Genomic DNA, 17,036 nt, shown 5'->3' with positions numbered 1-17,036 from the left:
TGCCACTATGTTTCTTTATGTTTTAAAAAACCTGCTCAATGCCACATTCTTTCTCTTACTCTGCTGCAGTGGCTTTCAGCTGAGGGTGGTTTTGCACCCCAGGGAACATTTGGCAATGTCTAGAAACATTTTAGTTTGTCACAACTGGGGAAGGGGATATTACTGGTATCTAGAGGCCAGAAATGCTGCTAAAATCCTACAATGCCTAAGATAGCCACCCACAGCAAGGACCTGTCTGGCCCCACGTGTTAGTAGATGAAAAACCCTGCTCTACTGTCTAGTTTGCCTGCATAGCCAAAATGTTTAAAAGAGTTGACTATTTTTGTTGTCTCCTTTTCCACATCTCCCTTTCATACTTTTTAAAAAGTTTTAATTTTTTTCAGATAATACTCAGATGATTTTTAAAGGTAAAATAGTGCTACAACACTTAAAGAAAATGGCAGTTTTCTCCTAACACCCTTTAGTTACATAGTCTTGGCTAGTTAGATGTAGATGGAATGAATGTGGTTTATTTTCCTGGATAAAAAGACAACAAATTAGTAAGGAGTAAACTCTTAATAATTTTTTTCTGCTTATAACTTGGATGTAGTAGCTAATCTTGTTAGAAAATAAATCCCTTCCTTTATAAAGTTTCTATTATTCTGGTTTTCTCTTGTTTGTAGTAGAATGCAATCCTCACTGTGATAGGGCTTATTTTTCCAAGACTTCTCATGTGTGAAACTTGCTTTGAACTCCAGGGCTCATCTCATACACACCCTCTTGAATATATTATGAATATATCAAATTTAACATGGCCAAAACTGGACTCTGTTTTCTGTTCCAAATATGGGTATGAATGAAACCCTGTGGATAGACCTCCATTTACCCAGTTACTCAGTCCAGAAACTTGAGGGTCATCCTGATTCTTCCTTTTTCCTTGCCATTTATTTTGCCTCTTAAATTTCTCCAGTCCATTCCTTTCTCTCCATTTCCACTGCCACCACTGTAGTTGGTCCAGCCTAACTGCCCTGCCAGCATTTTTATCTCTGCCCTCATTGCAGTTCTTCCTCTACATCACAATGAGTGATATTAAATTGAAAATCAAATTATGTTATTCTTCTGTTTAATTAAGATCCTTCAGTGGCTTCCCATTAGTCTTAGAATAAAATCCCAAATTCTGGAAGACTGTAAATAATCTTGCCTATCTCTTTATTCTCATTTTATGTCCTCCACCTAGTGCTCCAGCCTTCTTTTATTTTTTTAAAGCACATGCATGCTATTTTTTCTGCCCATAAAATTCTTCCTGTCCTTTCCATTATTGTTATTTTCTTATTGTTCAGAACCCAACTTTAGTGGTATTTCCTTGGAAAAATCTTTCCTAATTCATCCTAAAGAATATATGCCCCACCCATCAGTCTTTATCACTTTACCCTAGTTTCTCTTTTGGAAATTATTTAATATATTTATGTGTTTATTTCTTTACTCTGTATGTTTGTGACATCAATCCCATAAACTATAAGCTATACAAGGACAGGCATCATGTTCACTATTGTATTTCCAGGGCTGCTTGCAGTATCTGGCATATCGTAGAAACTCAGTAAATATTTGTTGAATGATTGAATGACTGTGAGGATATCCTTTTCCCCCAAGTGCTTTTTCAAAAAGTTATATTCTGTAATAAAATTGGGAGAAAAAAATAGTGCTGTGCACATTCATTTACACTCCATCTGGATTTACAATGAACATTTTGCTACATTAGTTTTCTCTGTTCCTCTGTATATATACATATACATGTATGTGTGTATATGTAAATATGTGTGTATATGTGTGTCTGTGTATAAACTTCTCTGTATTTATCTTCTCTGTTTCAGTAGTAGAAGTAAACGATATGAAAGTTATACACATAACATGTCTAAATCAGTGTTTCTCTCCTACAAACAAGATCATTCTCCTGCATAGTCATGATATTGTTAAGAAATTTGACACTGAGGGCACCTGGGTGGCGTGTCCCACTCTTGATTTTGGCTCAGGTCAGGATCTTGTGGTTCGTGAGTTTGAGCCCCGACTCAGGCTCTGTCTGCACTGACAGAACTGAGCCTGCTTGGGATTCTTTGTCTCCCTTCTTTCTGTCCCTAACCTGCTGTGTTCTCTTGTCTATCTGAAAATAAATAAACTTTAAAAATTAAAAAAAGAAATTTAATATTGAAACAATGATATATTTGATTTACAAACCATGTTCAAATTTCCTGTTATCCCCATAATATTTTTTATTGCTTTTTTTTCTTTCTTATATTCCAGGGTCCAGTTAAGGATTTCATACAGTATTTGATTATCATGTCCTTATTGTAACTTAAATGGTAGTCTTCTTATTTTTTTTTTCTCTTATTAAACTTCTATTTTTTTAATTGGTCAAGTTGTTGTCTTGTACAATGACCACAATGGATGTATGGAATGGATATGTCTGATTATTCATAAGTAGATTTAGGTTACACATTTTTGGCAAGAAAAGTGCACTCATGATGATGTACTTGTCTTTGCATCGTGTCAGGAAGCTACATAATATCAGTTTGTACTTTTATTTATGCAGCTAAATTTGCTCAGTTAAGATGTCTACCAGATCTCTTTGTGTAAAGGTATTTTATGAATAATAAATTATTTACTTGAATACTTTTCATATATCCTGTTTACCAACAACCTTTCACCCAGTAATTTTTAGCATCTATTAATGACCCTTGCCTGAATCAATTATTATATTGGTGGTAGTTCTATTAATTCCCTCTATATTTATTAGCTGCTATTTTTTGATAAAGAGCTTTTCTTATCTCCAACACATACATCTATTTAAAAAAAAATTAGTATGTACTCAATAGATTTCATTTTAAATTTAATGTATCATCTATCTGTGTTAACTTTTTTTTTTTTTTTTAAATCCCAAATTTGGCCAGTGAGAGACCCTTTAAAGTGGTTCCTATGCCTCCGTTTGTCTTTGAGCACATGCTTGCTTTCTGGCACAAGATTATTCTGCCCTAAACTGTTTCTCCTACTGGGGAATGATTTGGAGACCAAAAATCTGCATGCTAAGTGTGCTTGTTACTACTACAGTGTCGTTGCTTCTTTCTAGTGGTCTTTTCAGTGTTCCGAGCTAGGATGATATTTAATATAGGCAGGCAGACAGACCACACACACAAACACACACACACACACACACACACACACACACACACACACACACATTTCGTTATTTAAATAAGTTTGTTTTGGGACATGAGGATTGCTCATTTGGTTACGTATCATTGATTTTGGCTTAGGTCATGATCTCATGGTTTGTGAGTTCGAGCCCTATGTTGAGCTGGCAGTGAGGAGCCTGCTTGGAATTCTCTCTCTCCTTCTCTCTACCCCTTCCCCTACTCACACGTGCTCTCTCTCTGAGGATAAATAAATTTAAAAATTTTGTTTTGATACCGCCAACACCTTCCTAACCCTTTATTCCATATTTCTTGCTTCTTTCTCTCTAACATTGAGAATCTTGCTTCCAATAATTTAATGTTTGCTCATTTGTATTATCTGAAATACACATAAAAGAAACAACAACAACAGACCTACTAAGAGTTTAAGATTTCATTTGCAAATTTTTTTTTTACCTTAGTTTTTCTGTTTGGTAGTGTTAGCATTTTGAGTATACAGACAGGCTTATTTTTCTTGTTGTTTTCAATTTTACAATTCCCTTTTTTCATTTTTTTTTGCTTCTATTTTTTTAACAATGTAAATGAAGCATTTGCCTCAGAACTGTATACAGAGGTATACTCACCCTTATCCCTTTCACACTGTTCTCACCTACTCCATTTATAAATGTTACCATTTTCATTATTTTCTTTCTCTTTGATAAAAATTTATTTTCCCTTTTTCCAGAAATGATAAATTATTCTATTTACTTTTTTGTACCTTGCTTTTTTTAAAAAGCGGTTTATCCTAGAAATCATTTATTATTAGCTCACAGAACTCTCCCCCTTCCCCCCCCCCCCCCACCATGGGTGTATAGAATTCCTTTGTGTGGTGTTCTGTAATTCAGTTAACTGTTTTCTATGGATGTGTATTTGGTTTGTTTCTGCTTTTGCTATTTCAATAATGCTAATATAAAGAATCTTGTGCACATGGTGTTTGAATCTTGGAGCTGGATAATTCTTGAAAGTGGGATGGTCAGAGAGTAAAATGTATATGCCATTAGGATAGCCACATTCCTCTTTTTAGGGGTTGTCTATTTTGCATACCCATCAGCAGTGTTTTACAAATGCCTGTTTATGAGAATTCCTTCATTAACATCAAATATTGTAAACTTCTACATGATGAGTTGTTTTTTTTAAAATATTTTTATTTATTTTTTTGGAAGCTAACATTCTTCTTTTAATTTAAATCGAAGTTAGTCAACATATAGGATAATACTGGTTTCAGGAGTAGAATTTAGTGATTCATCACTTACATATAACACCCGGTGCTCATCCCAACAAGTGCCCTCTTTAATGCCCATCACCCTTTTAGCCCATCCCCCCACCTGAGTTGTTATTTTAGCAAATGGTAGGTATATTGTATCACCAGGACACCTATGGAAAACAGCTGACACACTCAAAGTTGGATAATGTAAGGAAGGTTTATTTACAGACACTAATTACAGAGGTGTGTGCAGGGTATGGGAGAATCACCATGGATAGCGCAGGAACCAGCCATCAGTCAATCTGTTTTCATTCCTAAGCTCGAAGGGACTAGGTAAAGGAAGGGTCATAGGAACCTAGGAGAGAGATTACTGTATAGCAGACTGCCTTTGGAGATTCAGCGACCTTTGGTCCAAACATAGCCAGGCTGAGAAGAGTCCACAGGTAAGGAGGCAAGAAAAGACATAACTCTTCCTTCCTTTGACTTCCTACTGGAGTTCAGTTACTGGGTACAGGAGTGCCTTGATGTAGTTTATATAGGTCAGTTTTCCAAGGGCACATGGAAAAGGGTGGAGAGTAAATCTGAAGGGACAAGCAAAAGTTATCCAGAGCATGTATTCACTTATAGATACATAGACCTTTGAAATAAATATGTAAAGCAGAGATTTGGAACCTGTGTCTTAACCCTTTTTGCTAGAAAGGCTACTGAGTGCTAGCAGTGTGTGGCTTATTTGTGTTTTTTATGAATGCTACTTTCTGCTCTGAGATTACTCTTTAAAAAATCCATCAGCTCTTATTCTCAATTTCAATATTCCTCAACAGTGCTTTTCAGTGCACTTTTAAAATACAAGGCCACATAGTCTTTTATCCTCAGATTTCTCTCGAAATAGCTTCATAGCTCTTTTTCCCCTTAATAGACTAATATCCAAAGTAATTTTAGACACTTCAGACTCCATTCTGTTGCTAATACCTATAGGGAAGAAACAGGGTCTGTTAACTTCTTTCTTTGGATCACTCTCATCTATTAATTTTATTATTTTATGAGACAGTTCCATTACAAACATTGTATTTGGAGTTGGGCATTGTCCGAGTCATAAAAAAGCCTTTATGGCCCCAATTACTTCTGAATGTGAGTTAATAACAAGCCTTCTCAGTGAATCAGAACCACTGTATAGTTACAGCGTCTCAGTACTTTTGCGTATGTTTTTTAACCAAGTGGATTCTATTGCATAATCCAAATGATTTAAATTTTGGTAGATTGCTAAGTGATTTACCCTCTAATTTCATCTTTCACCTGTATTACCAATAGCTTTTTGGTAAGTGCCGTATGTTTCCTCTTGTTAAATAATACATCCCCTTTCTAATATCAGGTAGGCCCATTTTTATTTTCATTTTAAAATGTAATATACACTTCACTACTTTTAGGATTTTTTATCATAAATCAAATTTTCAGAGCTAAGCTACAGGACTTATCCCACTTTTCCCTAATCTTATATTTGGAGCAAAGTAGTGCTCAGACAACCTAATTAATTTTATAGACAAAATGTATTCTATTAGTATTTCATTTTTCCTCTTCATAGTCTGTTTGAATTAATAGAGCTTCAGTCATAGAGTGTTTTTATCTTTAAATAGCACTTTTTATTTTTTGAACTCTAGAAATGGCTATTTTTTAAAGTGCATCAGTTATAACTGTAAGCCAGATTCCTTATTTTTCCTGATGGGAAGAGTTATTTTTCACATTACCTCAATGATTTAATGAGAAGACTTTTTAATATGTTACCGACAATTTCTTTCTTCAGTGAATATGGCATTTGCATGTCTCTCCATTAACCAAAAATCTCAGTGGTCTTCTGATAATCATTTTGAACATTGTTAACTAGTCTATAATGATGAAGATGTGGATGGTAGAGGAGATCGGATTCAAAATTCATTCATTAATTTCCTCAGATAAGTCTTCTGTTTACTGTCCTCTTTGGTAGGACCTGAGGATTCAAAGGTGAACAATACACAGTCACTACCCGCAGACATAAACAAATGTACTATAATAAGGGGAAAGATATAAACAGTATAGTGTGGTAAGCATTATAATCAGTGTATACCTAAGGAAGGGGAGTGACACAAAGCATGAGTTACATTTCTTGGGATGGTGCCAAGGAAAACTTCTTAGAGGAGGAGGCATGGTAAATGTTTAATAGGTGGATGAACACTAGTAAGTAATATAACGCTAATAAAAGATACAGCCCTACGCTGTAGGCTATAAAATTCTCTTATCTTATTTAAAGATAAGAAACTTGAAAATACAACTAATGTTAGGAGGTTATAGAGTATATAGAGTAGATTGCCAAGTGAATGATACAGTAACTAGCATACTAGCATTTATTGAAATACTCTGCTACAGACTACGTGTCTGATCATGTGTAATCACTAACTCTCTTAGACAGGTATTGATATTAACTCTGCTTTATAGAGGCATAATAACCTCATGGAGGTCACACAACTAAAATATGGTAGAACCAGGATACAAATTCAAACAGATCAACTTTAGAAATAGTGCTCTCAGTGGTGTGTGTGTGTGTGTGTGTGTGTGTGTTTGTGTGTGTGTGTGTATAAAAAGGCCCATGGGAACCCTGAAGAGAAAGAAAATCTTGCCTGTTGAGAGCATTTGGAGAAGAGTTGCACATTAGATAGATGATGGATATCATGAAGAATACTCCAGGCATGGGTGTTGGCATAAATAAGTGTTTACTGGCAAAGTTTCCTTGAAGAACAGACCAGTATAATTGAGTAGTCAGGTCATGTAGGAGTATCAGGGAAGATCAGGTTAGAAACTGAGGACAGGGTGGGAGCCATCTGTCATGGATCCTGGAAATGAGTCTAAGTAATCTGTATTTCATCTGATAGAGAGCCCTTGATGTTATGGGAGCAGGAGAGTAATACAGGAGTCAGTGTAACATAATTAAGTTCTTAACTCTATCATTTTCCATCTTTGTGATGTTGAGCATATAAGTTCTCTACACTTAGGCTCCCTTTTTTTATCTATAAAGTGATGATGATAATAATATCTACAGAGGTTAATTTGTAAAGTCTGACATGTAGTAAGTATTGAGCAAATGTTACTTACATATTATTGATGTGTTTTAGTAAATTTAATCTGAGAACAATGATTGTAGCCTAGACCTAAACCATAGGCCATTAGTTAAGAAATAGTTGTAATAGGTAAATAGAAAGGAAGGGAAAGATACTAAGAATATTTTAGATGGATAATATTTTTAAATTTTTGTAGCTTTGGGATGCCTTGGTGGCTCATTCAGTTGGGTCTGATTTCAGCTCAGGTCATGATCTCATGGTTTGTGAGTCTGAGCCTTCTGTCGGGCTCTGTGCTGAAAACTCAGAGCCTGGTGTTTGCTTCAGATTCTGTGTCTCCCTCTCTCTCTGCCTCTCCCTTGCTCGCACGCTGTCTCTCTCTCTCTCTTTCTCTCAAAAATAAACATTAAAAAATTTTTTTTTGTAGCTTAAAAAAATATATGGTCTTTATGTTGTTTCATAGTATTCATGTGATCATTGTATCAGTAATTAATAGCTGACAACTGAATATAACTTTATAATTTACAAAGCACTTTGGCATGTTATTGAATTCAATTCTCAGAACTGTCCTATGAGTTATTATTATTTCCAGGCCCAGAGTGGTTAAATAAGTCATTGAAGATCACACAAATTAATGAAAATATCAGTGTGATACTTGTATTTCCATATACCTATTCTAGTGCTTTTGCTTTTATATCCTGTTAGGCAAGAACTGATACAGTGTAGCAGGTAACAGTATGGAAACTGTTATTAGTACTTTGAAAGAGTTAATATTTTTTCTTAGGTATCTATCTTAACACCAAGAAAAGAAACAAAGCATGAAAGGAGACAAATTTAGAGTCTACTAGTTATCTAGTTCATATATAAACCAGTGATATTATTTGAATGTAATCTCTGTTCAGAAATAAAAATATTAAGTGTCATAATTTGTCATTTAAAATAGCATTAGGACAAATGAAAATAAGCTCTTGCTTTTCTGCACCAAACTGTATTAGGTATTTACTACATTCTGACTGATTGTAAATATTTTACAATAGAACTATTTCTTAAGTGTTTGTAAATAGTATTGATCATGAAACTTTTTGAAATTTACCATCAGGCCAATGGTGGCAGAGTCTGCATAGAACTATGCTTCGTGGTGTTCTGGGAAAAACCTTTCGACTTGTTGGCTATACTATCCAGTATGGCTGTATAGCTCATTGTGCTTTTGAATATGTTGGTGGTGTTGTCATGGTAAGTTTTTACCTACAAGAAAATAATAATTTTAAATATATACTTTTTTAATGAAGGAAAATGTGTTTTTTCTTTATTTTAATGGAAGTTATTTAATGGAAGTTACTTAATAAAATGGGACTATTAAAGCATAAAATCTTTCTAAATTTGGGGTTGTAAGAGAATGTTGGAATTGGCACTAATATAAAATTAAGTAACATTACTTCAAATAAGGTTCTGTATTCTGTTTCTGAGAGGGGCCCTACTAATAATCTAATAATAATAGTTTTTATCATTTATTGAATGCTACTTATTGTGTTCCAGTGATGTTTGAGGTTTTATATTTACTAACTCATTTAATCTTTTCTACTCTGTGAGATACTTATTAGATAGAAATCCATCATACATAAGAAAAAACTGAGGCTCAGTAAGCTTAAGTAACTTGCTCCAAGTTCCATAGTTAATAAGTAGATTTGGAATCTACAAGTAGTACTTTGGAATCTACAAAACCCAGTGAGTGGGTTTTGTTGGTGGTATGTTGTTTTAACAGATTCACAGTCCTACAACCTCAAGTTTAGTTGGAGAAATGCAAATAAACATATTTAACTAGAAGTCCCCTCTTTGATTTTTTTAATTTACATTGGTACTTCCAGTGGGCTACAGAGGTAGCATATATAAACTTTCATTTTGTTCTTTGTTATTTCTGCCTCGGTAAGAAGTTTAGAGTAAAAAGTTTCATCTACGCATAAGTGAAGTCAATGGAGACTGGTGTATTTAGATATTTTAAGTGGCAGTGATCATTTATTACTGTTCTCAGGTATACATGAAGATTATTGTTTTAACTCATACTAATAGACCATCTTTAAAGTGCATCTCATTATGCCACTATTTTTCAGTAGAAAATACAAACTGCAGCCTCATCAAATGAGTAAGCTATTCTCTTAGAAGAGAACTCAAGGCATGAACGTTTTGAGAATAGTATGATACTACTTAATAAATTACCATCATAGGCACTGGGTATTTGATAATAGCAAGAAAGCAAATCATTTATTCAACAAATATTTATTGACTATCAGCTTTATGCCAAAGCATGTTTTTGGTGTTGATTATATAGCTTAGGAATGTGAGTGATAAGGTCTCTGACCTCATGGAGCTTACATTATACAGGATGGTCAAAATTTGGAAACACATGTTATTCACGTATTATAATGTTTTCTCACTCAGCCATTTTTAATATACTTACCTGTGTTTCCAGACTTGGTGGCCACTCTGTAGAGTTGAACTTACCTGGGAGGTGCCAACTTATGAATCATCAGCCAAGCTTGAAGAACATTTGTTTGAATTTCTTTCTTATAAGCCTGCTCAGATGATTTATGTTATATAAAAAAGGGTTTCCATTCAAATTAAAAAATTACCTCTCTTTTCAGTGTTCTGGACCATCAATGGAGCCTACAATCCAAAATTCAGATGTTGTCTTTGCAGAAAATCTTAGTCGACATTTCTATGGTATCCAAAGGTAAATTTCTGTCATAGATACATTAAAGTTATGGTGAAAACATGCATTCACATTGTGTCTTTTCTGCAGTTTCTTAACTTTATTTTTAAAAACTCTTCTGTAAATAACCAAATTAATGACCATCTAGTTAAAATTTTGATTCAAATATTTTCTCTCAGTTTGAGAAATTTAATAGTTTCTGTAAACATGCAGTCTTCTGGGTCACTGTTCCTTGCATTAGTGGCTAAAATAGAATAGCAGCCCATTTTATAATGTACAGTCAAGCCCACTTTACTTTTTTGGGGGCAGAGAGGGCCCTACAGTGTTTTGAGTTAAGAACCTAGGGACTTAGGAACTACATTACATATACAAACCAATGATTGCTTTTTAAATATTTGAAATAATCCTGAATTTCTTTTGATGACTGTTTTATTCTTCATAGCTTATGATGAGCACTTGATGATTCTTCGACTATAGCACTGTATATACCTGGGAACCAGGAATCTCATCTAGTATGAGTCTCCTGGTTAATTAGGTTGAAAAACTCCTTGACAAATACTGTTTCCCACTAAATTTTTAAAAACCCTATTCTGAGTGGTGTTTCCAGTCCTATGATACTGTTTATTCTGCTTAACTACGTATTATTCCTTCTGAATGAATGTCAAGTATTAGTAATTTAATGTATTTTCGTTTTTCTTTTTAATTTTTATTTTTGAGAGAGAGAGAGAGCGCAAGTGGGGAGGGGCAGAGAGAGAGAGGGAAACACAGAATGTAAAGCAGGCTCCAGGCTCTGAGCTGTCAGCACAGAGGCCAACATGGGGCTTGAACTCATGAACCATGAGATCATGACCTGACCCAAAGTTGGACGCTCAACTGACTGAGCTACCCAGGTGCCCCCAGTAATTTAATGTATTTTCTAAAGGGCACTTCTCTGATTCCCTAAAATTTTGGGTTCATTAGTTTTTCACAATTATTAAAAAATAAATACTAGCTTTTCTTCTCCACAAACTACAAATTTGACTCATTTGAGTTGTTATTTAGCTTATGGCATAAGAAGGTTTAAGCACTCCTCTTTCATTATTGGCCTTTTCTATAGTCTGTTTCACATTACTGAAAAATCATCAAGAATAAGTGTAAAAGTATTCTTTACATTTACTGATCTTTTACCATCTTAGATTCTGTACAGAACTTGAAGTTATCTCTTGGTCAAGCTCTATACTCTACTATGGTGTCTAGGTTAAATTCTCCTTCACATCTTTTACTCATAACAACTTTAAGATACCAAATTGATAGATATGGGGTTATAAAATAAGACTTGCATTACAGGGGTTGTGTTCTAGCTTTCTTTCCTTTTTACCTTATATCCAAAGCACTTCATATAGTCTTTGGATTAATTAGAGACCTAGCATCACTGTAGCATGAAGATAAACTGCTGTTTTCCATTGTAATGAGATGATTTTACTCTCCTAGTCCTTGAGCATCTTTAACAAGAAGCTGAACTTGTTGGCTAAATAGATTTTGAATGAATAGCTCAATATTATCTTTTTTTTAATAGATACTCTTTGCATTCAGATGGGTAATACAAATAACTACATTCAGTAAGTTAATTAAGATTCTTTGGAGGTTTCATTTTGTATTCTATTCATTCAAGAGGCCCATTAGGTTAAAGGGCAGCTCAAAATCTGGCGTTTATATGAGATATACCAAATAACTTTTACAACCAAGGGAGTTGGTTGGTAACTTCAACTTTAAAAATATTACTCTCCTGAGTATTCCTTTTACCTACAGCACAGAACTCTGAGATTTTAGGGGAATCTTGGACACTTGGCAAGAGATCCTTCAGCTAGCTGCCTGTTTCTAAAGCTAGAATAGCCATCCGTTTAGGCAAAATAAAAGTCTGCATAACTAGTATTTAAAGCACATGAATCTCTTTTCAGTTAAATGCACAGAACACTCATACTTATAATAATCACAGTCTCTTATTACTATTTATTCTTTCACCAAATAGTTAATGAGCACCTAACTTATAACATATGCAGTATATTATAGAGAATGTTAAGATGAATAAAATATTGGTCTTTTTCAAAAGCTTACAATTTAGTAGGTTAATCAGGATGTTTATAACTATAAATGTGAAAGGAAAATTTAAACCTTACTCCTATTAAGTTCCTGTAAAACCCTATTTGAAAGAGTTGAGAATCCAAGGAAAAATTATTTTGTAAGCTCTATAGTTAGACCACCAAAAGTATAATCTGCATTAATATTGGTTTCTGTAAAAACACCTTGACTGAATTATGATTTTTATGTTGCCATTCAAGTACAGAATTTAAGGGTCATATTTATTATTTTTTTTAAAACGTAAACTGAATAAAACATCCACAGAAAACATTTTGTTTCCCCAAAGCTAGCCAAAATCAACTTTGTTTAGTATGTTACAATCTTTGCAAACTTATTCATCTGAAAGTTCCATTGGTATGGTTCCAGTTGGTTGAAAAGAGACTAGTTTTTCCCATTTCAGAGAAAGGGCAGCCTTATATTACCTGCAAATTATAGAATTTAATGTTTTATTTTTATTTATTTTTTGAGAGAGAGAGAGTACAAGGGTGGGGAGAGGGGCAGAGGGAGAGATAAAGAATCTTAAGCAGGCTCCATACTCAGCGTGGGGCCTGACGCAAGGCTCAATCTTGTGACCCTGGGATTATGACCTGAGCTGAAATCAGGAGTTGGATGCTTGACTGACTGAGCCATCCAGGCGCCTCTAGAATTTAGTATTTTAATAGCTTTCAACTCCAAGAAATTATTGTTCCAGTGAATACTATTACTGTAAAATTTCTGATGAAGAAGGCGTCTTTTATAACCTTACATAAGAATCCTTCCTGTATATTCATTCCTCTTTGATTTGGTTATTTAAGACAATTTTGTCTTACCTCCCAAACTAAACTTTATTTTTGTTAGCTAATGATTCCAGTGTAATTAATCAGAATTTCATTTTTGACTTGGCTACCAAAAAGTTTAGAACTCATATTAATACTTATGTATATAACAATAACTAGGTTTCTGATTTGACTATCATCTTCCCTTTATTTTTATAGCTTTTGCTATTTTGATATGTGCACCTTTTATTATAACTAACATCAAATTATTTCCGCAACTGTGTACAAACAATAAGTAAATATATTAAATCCTTTCAAATATGTGAGTTAGTCAACAGAATTCACTTACTACTAATTTTTTGCAGAAAGAGAATTGTGTTCTGTTTGGTTGGGGTGTGTTAGCCTTATTTTGTCTCCTTCCTCCATTTTGTCTCCTTCATTTCCACTTTTAAAGATCTTTCTTATTTTTCTAACACATATATATTGTTATTTCTTCCATGAATCGTGCCTTTGATAAGTAATCATACCCATATTGGTTATATATGTTTGGTACTCCAATTTATTTTTTGTAGTATGTGTTTGGGCAGCTTTTAGCATTTTATTTGGTTGTATCTTCTGATATTATCCCTCAAAAATAAGTCTGACTATACTGTAAATTATCTGGGTTGTTTATATATATTGTAATTCCTCAGTTCTTTGAGCTCTAGGGAAATATTTCTGCTATTTCTATATTTTTATGTGCTCTAGAGTCAATACTACCGGCTGGGCACTAAAAGTAACGTAGTTAATTTGGTGATACTTACATGGAATTGCTTTTACATAGTTTTGGTTCTAAAAATTTGGATATGGAAGTAATATATAGTAGGTACAGTGCAAGAAGGTAATTCTTACGGAATTGCCAGAAATTTAAAAATCTTCTAATAGCTTCCACTACTCTTGTTGTATTCTGACCCATAAAACAATCACAAAGCTGGTAAATGTATGAGAGGGTCAGTATGTGAGAGGATAAACAGTGTTGGCTTTAAGTTGTAAGGGTCCGTCCATGTATTTATGCTTAATAAATAACACTGACCTTTCTTTGACTTTTTTTCCCCTCAGAGGTGACATTGTGATTGCAAAAAGCCCAAGTGATCCAAAATCAAACATTTGTAAAAGAGTAATTGGTTTGGAAGGAGACAAAATCCTCACCAATAGTCCGTCAGATTTCTTTAAAAGCCATAGTTATGTAAGTAACATTTTAATTATGTTATTCATTGATTCGCATTAACTGAACACACTGACAAAAGAAAATAACTTTTTTTTTCATATTTTGAATATAAGTTAAAATGCTGCATTCAGTAGAATTTAAATATGTTTGTATCAAGGGATGCCTGGGTGGCTCAGTTGGTTGAACATCTGACTTTGGCTCAGATCATGATCTCATGGTTCGTGGGTTCAAGCCCTGCATTGGGCTCTCTGCTGTCAGCAAAGAGCCCCCTCCGGTTCCTCTGTACCCCTCTCTCTCTGCCCCTCCCCCACTTGCACTCTCTCTCAAAAATAAGCAAACATTTTAAAAAATATATGTATTAAGAACAACTTGGCCATTATATTTTATATATTTTAGTTCCCTTTAAAGCCCTACATAAATACCTCAATAATAATTGTTGCAGGCATGATTCACCAATGAATGTTAAAATATTGGGCAAAAGTTTGAGAAAAATAACTTATTTGCATAGTCTCAAAGTATCTCCTTCAAGACATTTATTACAAAGGGACAAATAGTGGCTCGTAGAGGGGAAACTGGAAGGCACCACTTAATTGAGTGATCAAGGTTAACTTCACCAATAAAAGGACATATCAACATAATGTAGTTCCTGAAGTGAAGCACTGAGAAGGGCACATCACTTTTGTGGTATTTTTGCAGAAGAAAGTGTAACCTCTGTCTAATCATGAGAAAGCATCAGACAAACCCTGAGTGTCATTCTGCAACATAACTGACTAATACTCTTAAAAAATGTCAAAGTCATGGGACACCTGGGTGGCTCAGTCGGTTAAGCATCCGACTTTGGCTCAGGTCATGATCTCATGGTTCGTGGGTTGAAGCCCGCGTTGGGCTCTATGCTGACAGCTCAGAGCCTGGAGCCTGCTTCAGATTCTGTGTCTCCCTTTCTCTCTGCCCCTCCCCTGCTCATGCTCTGTCTCTCTCCCTCAAAAATAAATAAATAGACGTTTAAAATATATATATATATATATATATATATAAATGTCAAAGTCATGAAAGACAAGAATTGTCATCGATTGGAGAAGACAAAGGAGAAATGCCAGCTAAATCGCATCTAGGATCCTGGCTTAGAAAATTTTTCCACTGACTTGTTAGTGGCAAATCTGGTAAAATCAAAGTCTGTAGTTTAGTCTTTTTAAATCCGATTTAAATTTTTAGAATAGAAATTGTATATGCCTTAGTCTAATCAACTTGATTATCCAGTTAGAAAAAGAGAGCAAGAGCAGCAGAATGGAAGAGTGAGGAGCAGGTGTAATGTTAGCTCCTCTCACCAATCACCCAGCTGCTGTGACAGAGCTTATGGCAGGGGAGGGTGGTCTTTTCTTTACTGAACATGTGCTTTTCTTACTTTAGTGTTATAACTTACTTTTTTACTTTCTTAAAAATACTCTGTGTCACCCTCAAATTATTGATGTAGCTGTTACAGCTGTTGACTAACTTTACTGTTAACTGTCTTCATTCCCAATATAAAAAAAATAATTAAGAGTTAAATTGTCTTGGTCATTGTGTATTTATTTTTAACTATAATAGCCTTTGATTGCCTTGTAAGTTTGATCAGTAGATTATTAAATCTATTATTTATGTACCACCCATAATGCACTATGATTCAGCAGTGCAAATGTTTTTGATGTTTATTACCACAATGCTAAACATACTAGTAATTGTTAGCTGATAGTGATAATAATGTTGAAGATGATAGTGTATTATCAGATAACCTATTTTTTTCTATGACCTTCATCATGGACTTGGTATCCTTTTATACTTCATTTAAAAATGTCAGAATTTTGCTTAATGTTTCATCTTCATATGAGTGTTACCATTTCATAAACATTCTAGTCACCTTTAAGTTGTTTTAGCAACAAGCATATACTTGAGACCAGAAATAATTTTGCCAGTAGACAGAAGAAAAAAACATATACATGATGGCGTCTACTCTCTGTGTACTTAAACATCATACAATTGTTGGTGTTTTCTTCTTAAGAGTTATTAGAGGAAGAACATCAGGGGATTAGATCTTTGCTAAGTAATCTGAGCAAATAATCAGAGCACTGTAAGATGTAAATTTTTTGAATATTCTGTATAAGGAAATACATTCATCAAATTTTTATTGTCTATGAATCGATAAATTAGAGGACGCTGCCATATTGTTCTAGGTATATTTTGTTCACTTTGGTTTGACATTTATAAGTGACAGACATAATTGTAGTACTATTAGCTAACACTTACTATGTATTTACTCTGTACCAGATACTGTTGAAACTCTTTACAAGGCTTAATTTATTTAATCAACCAAACAGCAACCCAATAAGATAGGTAGTAGTAGTATTTGACAGATGAGAAAACTGGACAACAGGGAGGTTAAATAGATTGCCCAGTTTCAAACAGTGAGAGACAGTTGGAATTCAAACACATCCCCTGGCTGCATCCAAAATTGTACTCCTTACCATGCTACTACTACTTCTCCCAAAATATCTTCTACTGATTATTATTATACTCTTATCTCATCAAATTGTACTTCCCTTAAATGTATTTGTCTTCAATATTTTTTTAAAAAAAGAAAGGGGACTATTTTTGATCAGGGGCAATATTGGTCCTGAAAGAGAAGCCACTTATTTTTTCTTTTTTAAATCTTTTTTTTTTTTTAATGGTTATTTATTTTTGAGAGACAGAGTGCAAGTGTGAGACACAGGATCCGAAGCAGGCTC

The 17,036-nt window shown here is 34.2% G+C and overlaps 1 protein-coding gene across 6 annotated transcripts in view; it reads left to right on the top strand.

Moving 5' to 3' along the window:
- Window positions 1-17,036, top strand: part of IMMP1L (inner mitochondrial membrane peptidase subunit 1) — an 82,427-nt gene that overhangs the window by 47,368 nt on the left and 18,023 nt on the right. For all 6 annotated transcript variants that reach the window (XM_047071053.1, XM_047071055.1, XM_047071054.1 and 3 more), the window contains 3 exons: window positions 8,590-8,723; window positions 10,130-10,218; window positions 14,169-14,295. In XM_047071053.1, the coding sequence (XP_046927009.1) occupies window positions 8,619-8,723; window positions 10,130-10,218; window positions 14,169-14,295 (321 nt within the window). In that variant the 5' untranslated portion in view covers window positions 8,590-8,618. The remainder of the gene's footprint in view (window positions 1-8,589; window positions 8,724-10,129; window positions 10,219-14,168; window positions 14,296-17,036) is intronic.

The sequence above is a fragment of the Lynx rufus genome, unplaced genomic scaffold (genome assembly GCF_022079265.1).
Source record: "Lynx rufus isolate CCGP_SWC_20201006 ecotype Redwood Valley unplaced genomic scaffold, mLynRuf1.p SCAF_9, whole genome shotgun sequence".
In the NCBI taxonomy this organism is placed as follows: domain Eukaryota; kingdom Metazoa; phylum Chordata; class Mammalia; order Carnivora; family Felidae; genus Lynx; species Lynx rufus.
The sequence above is the reverse complement of the archived record's forward strand: the minus strand, read 5'-3'. Positions and strand labels throughout refer to the sequence as shown.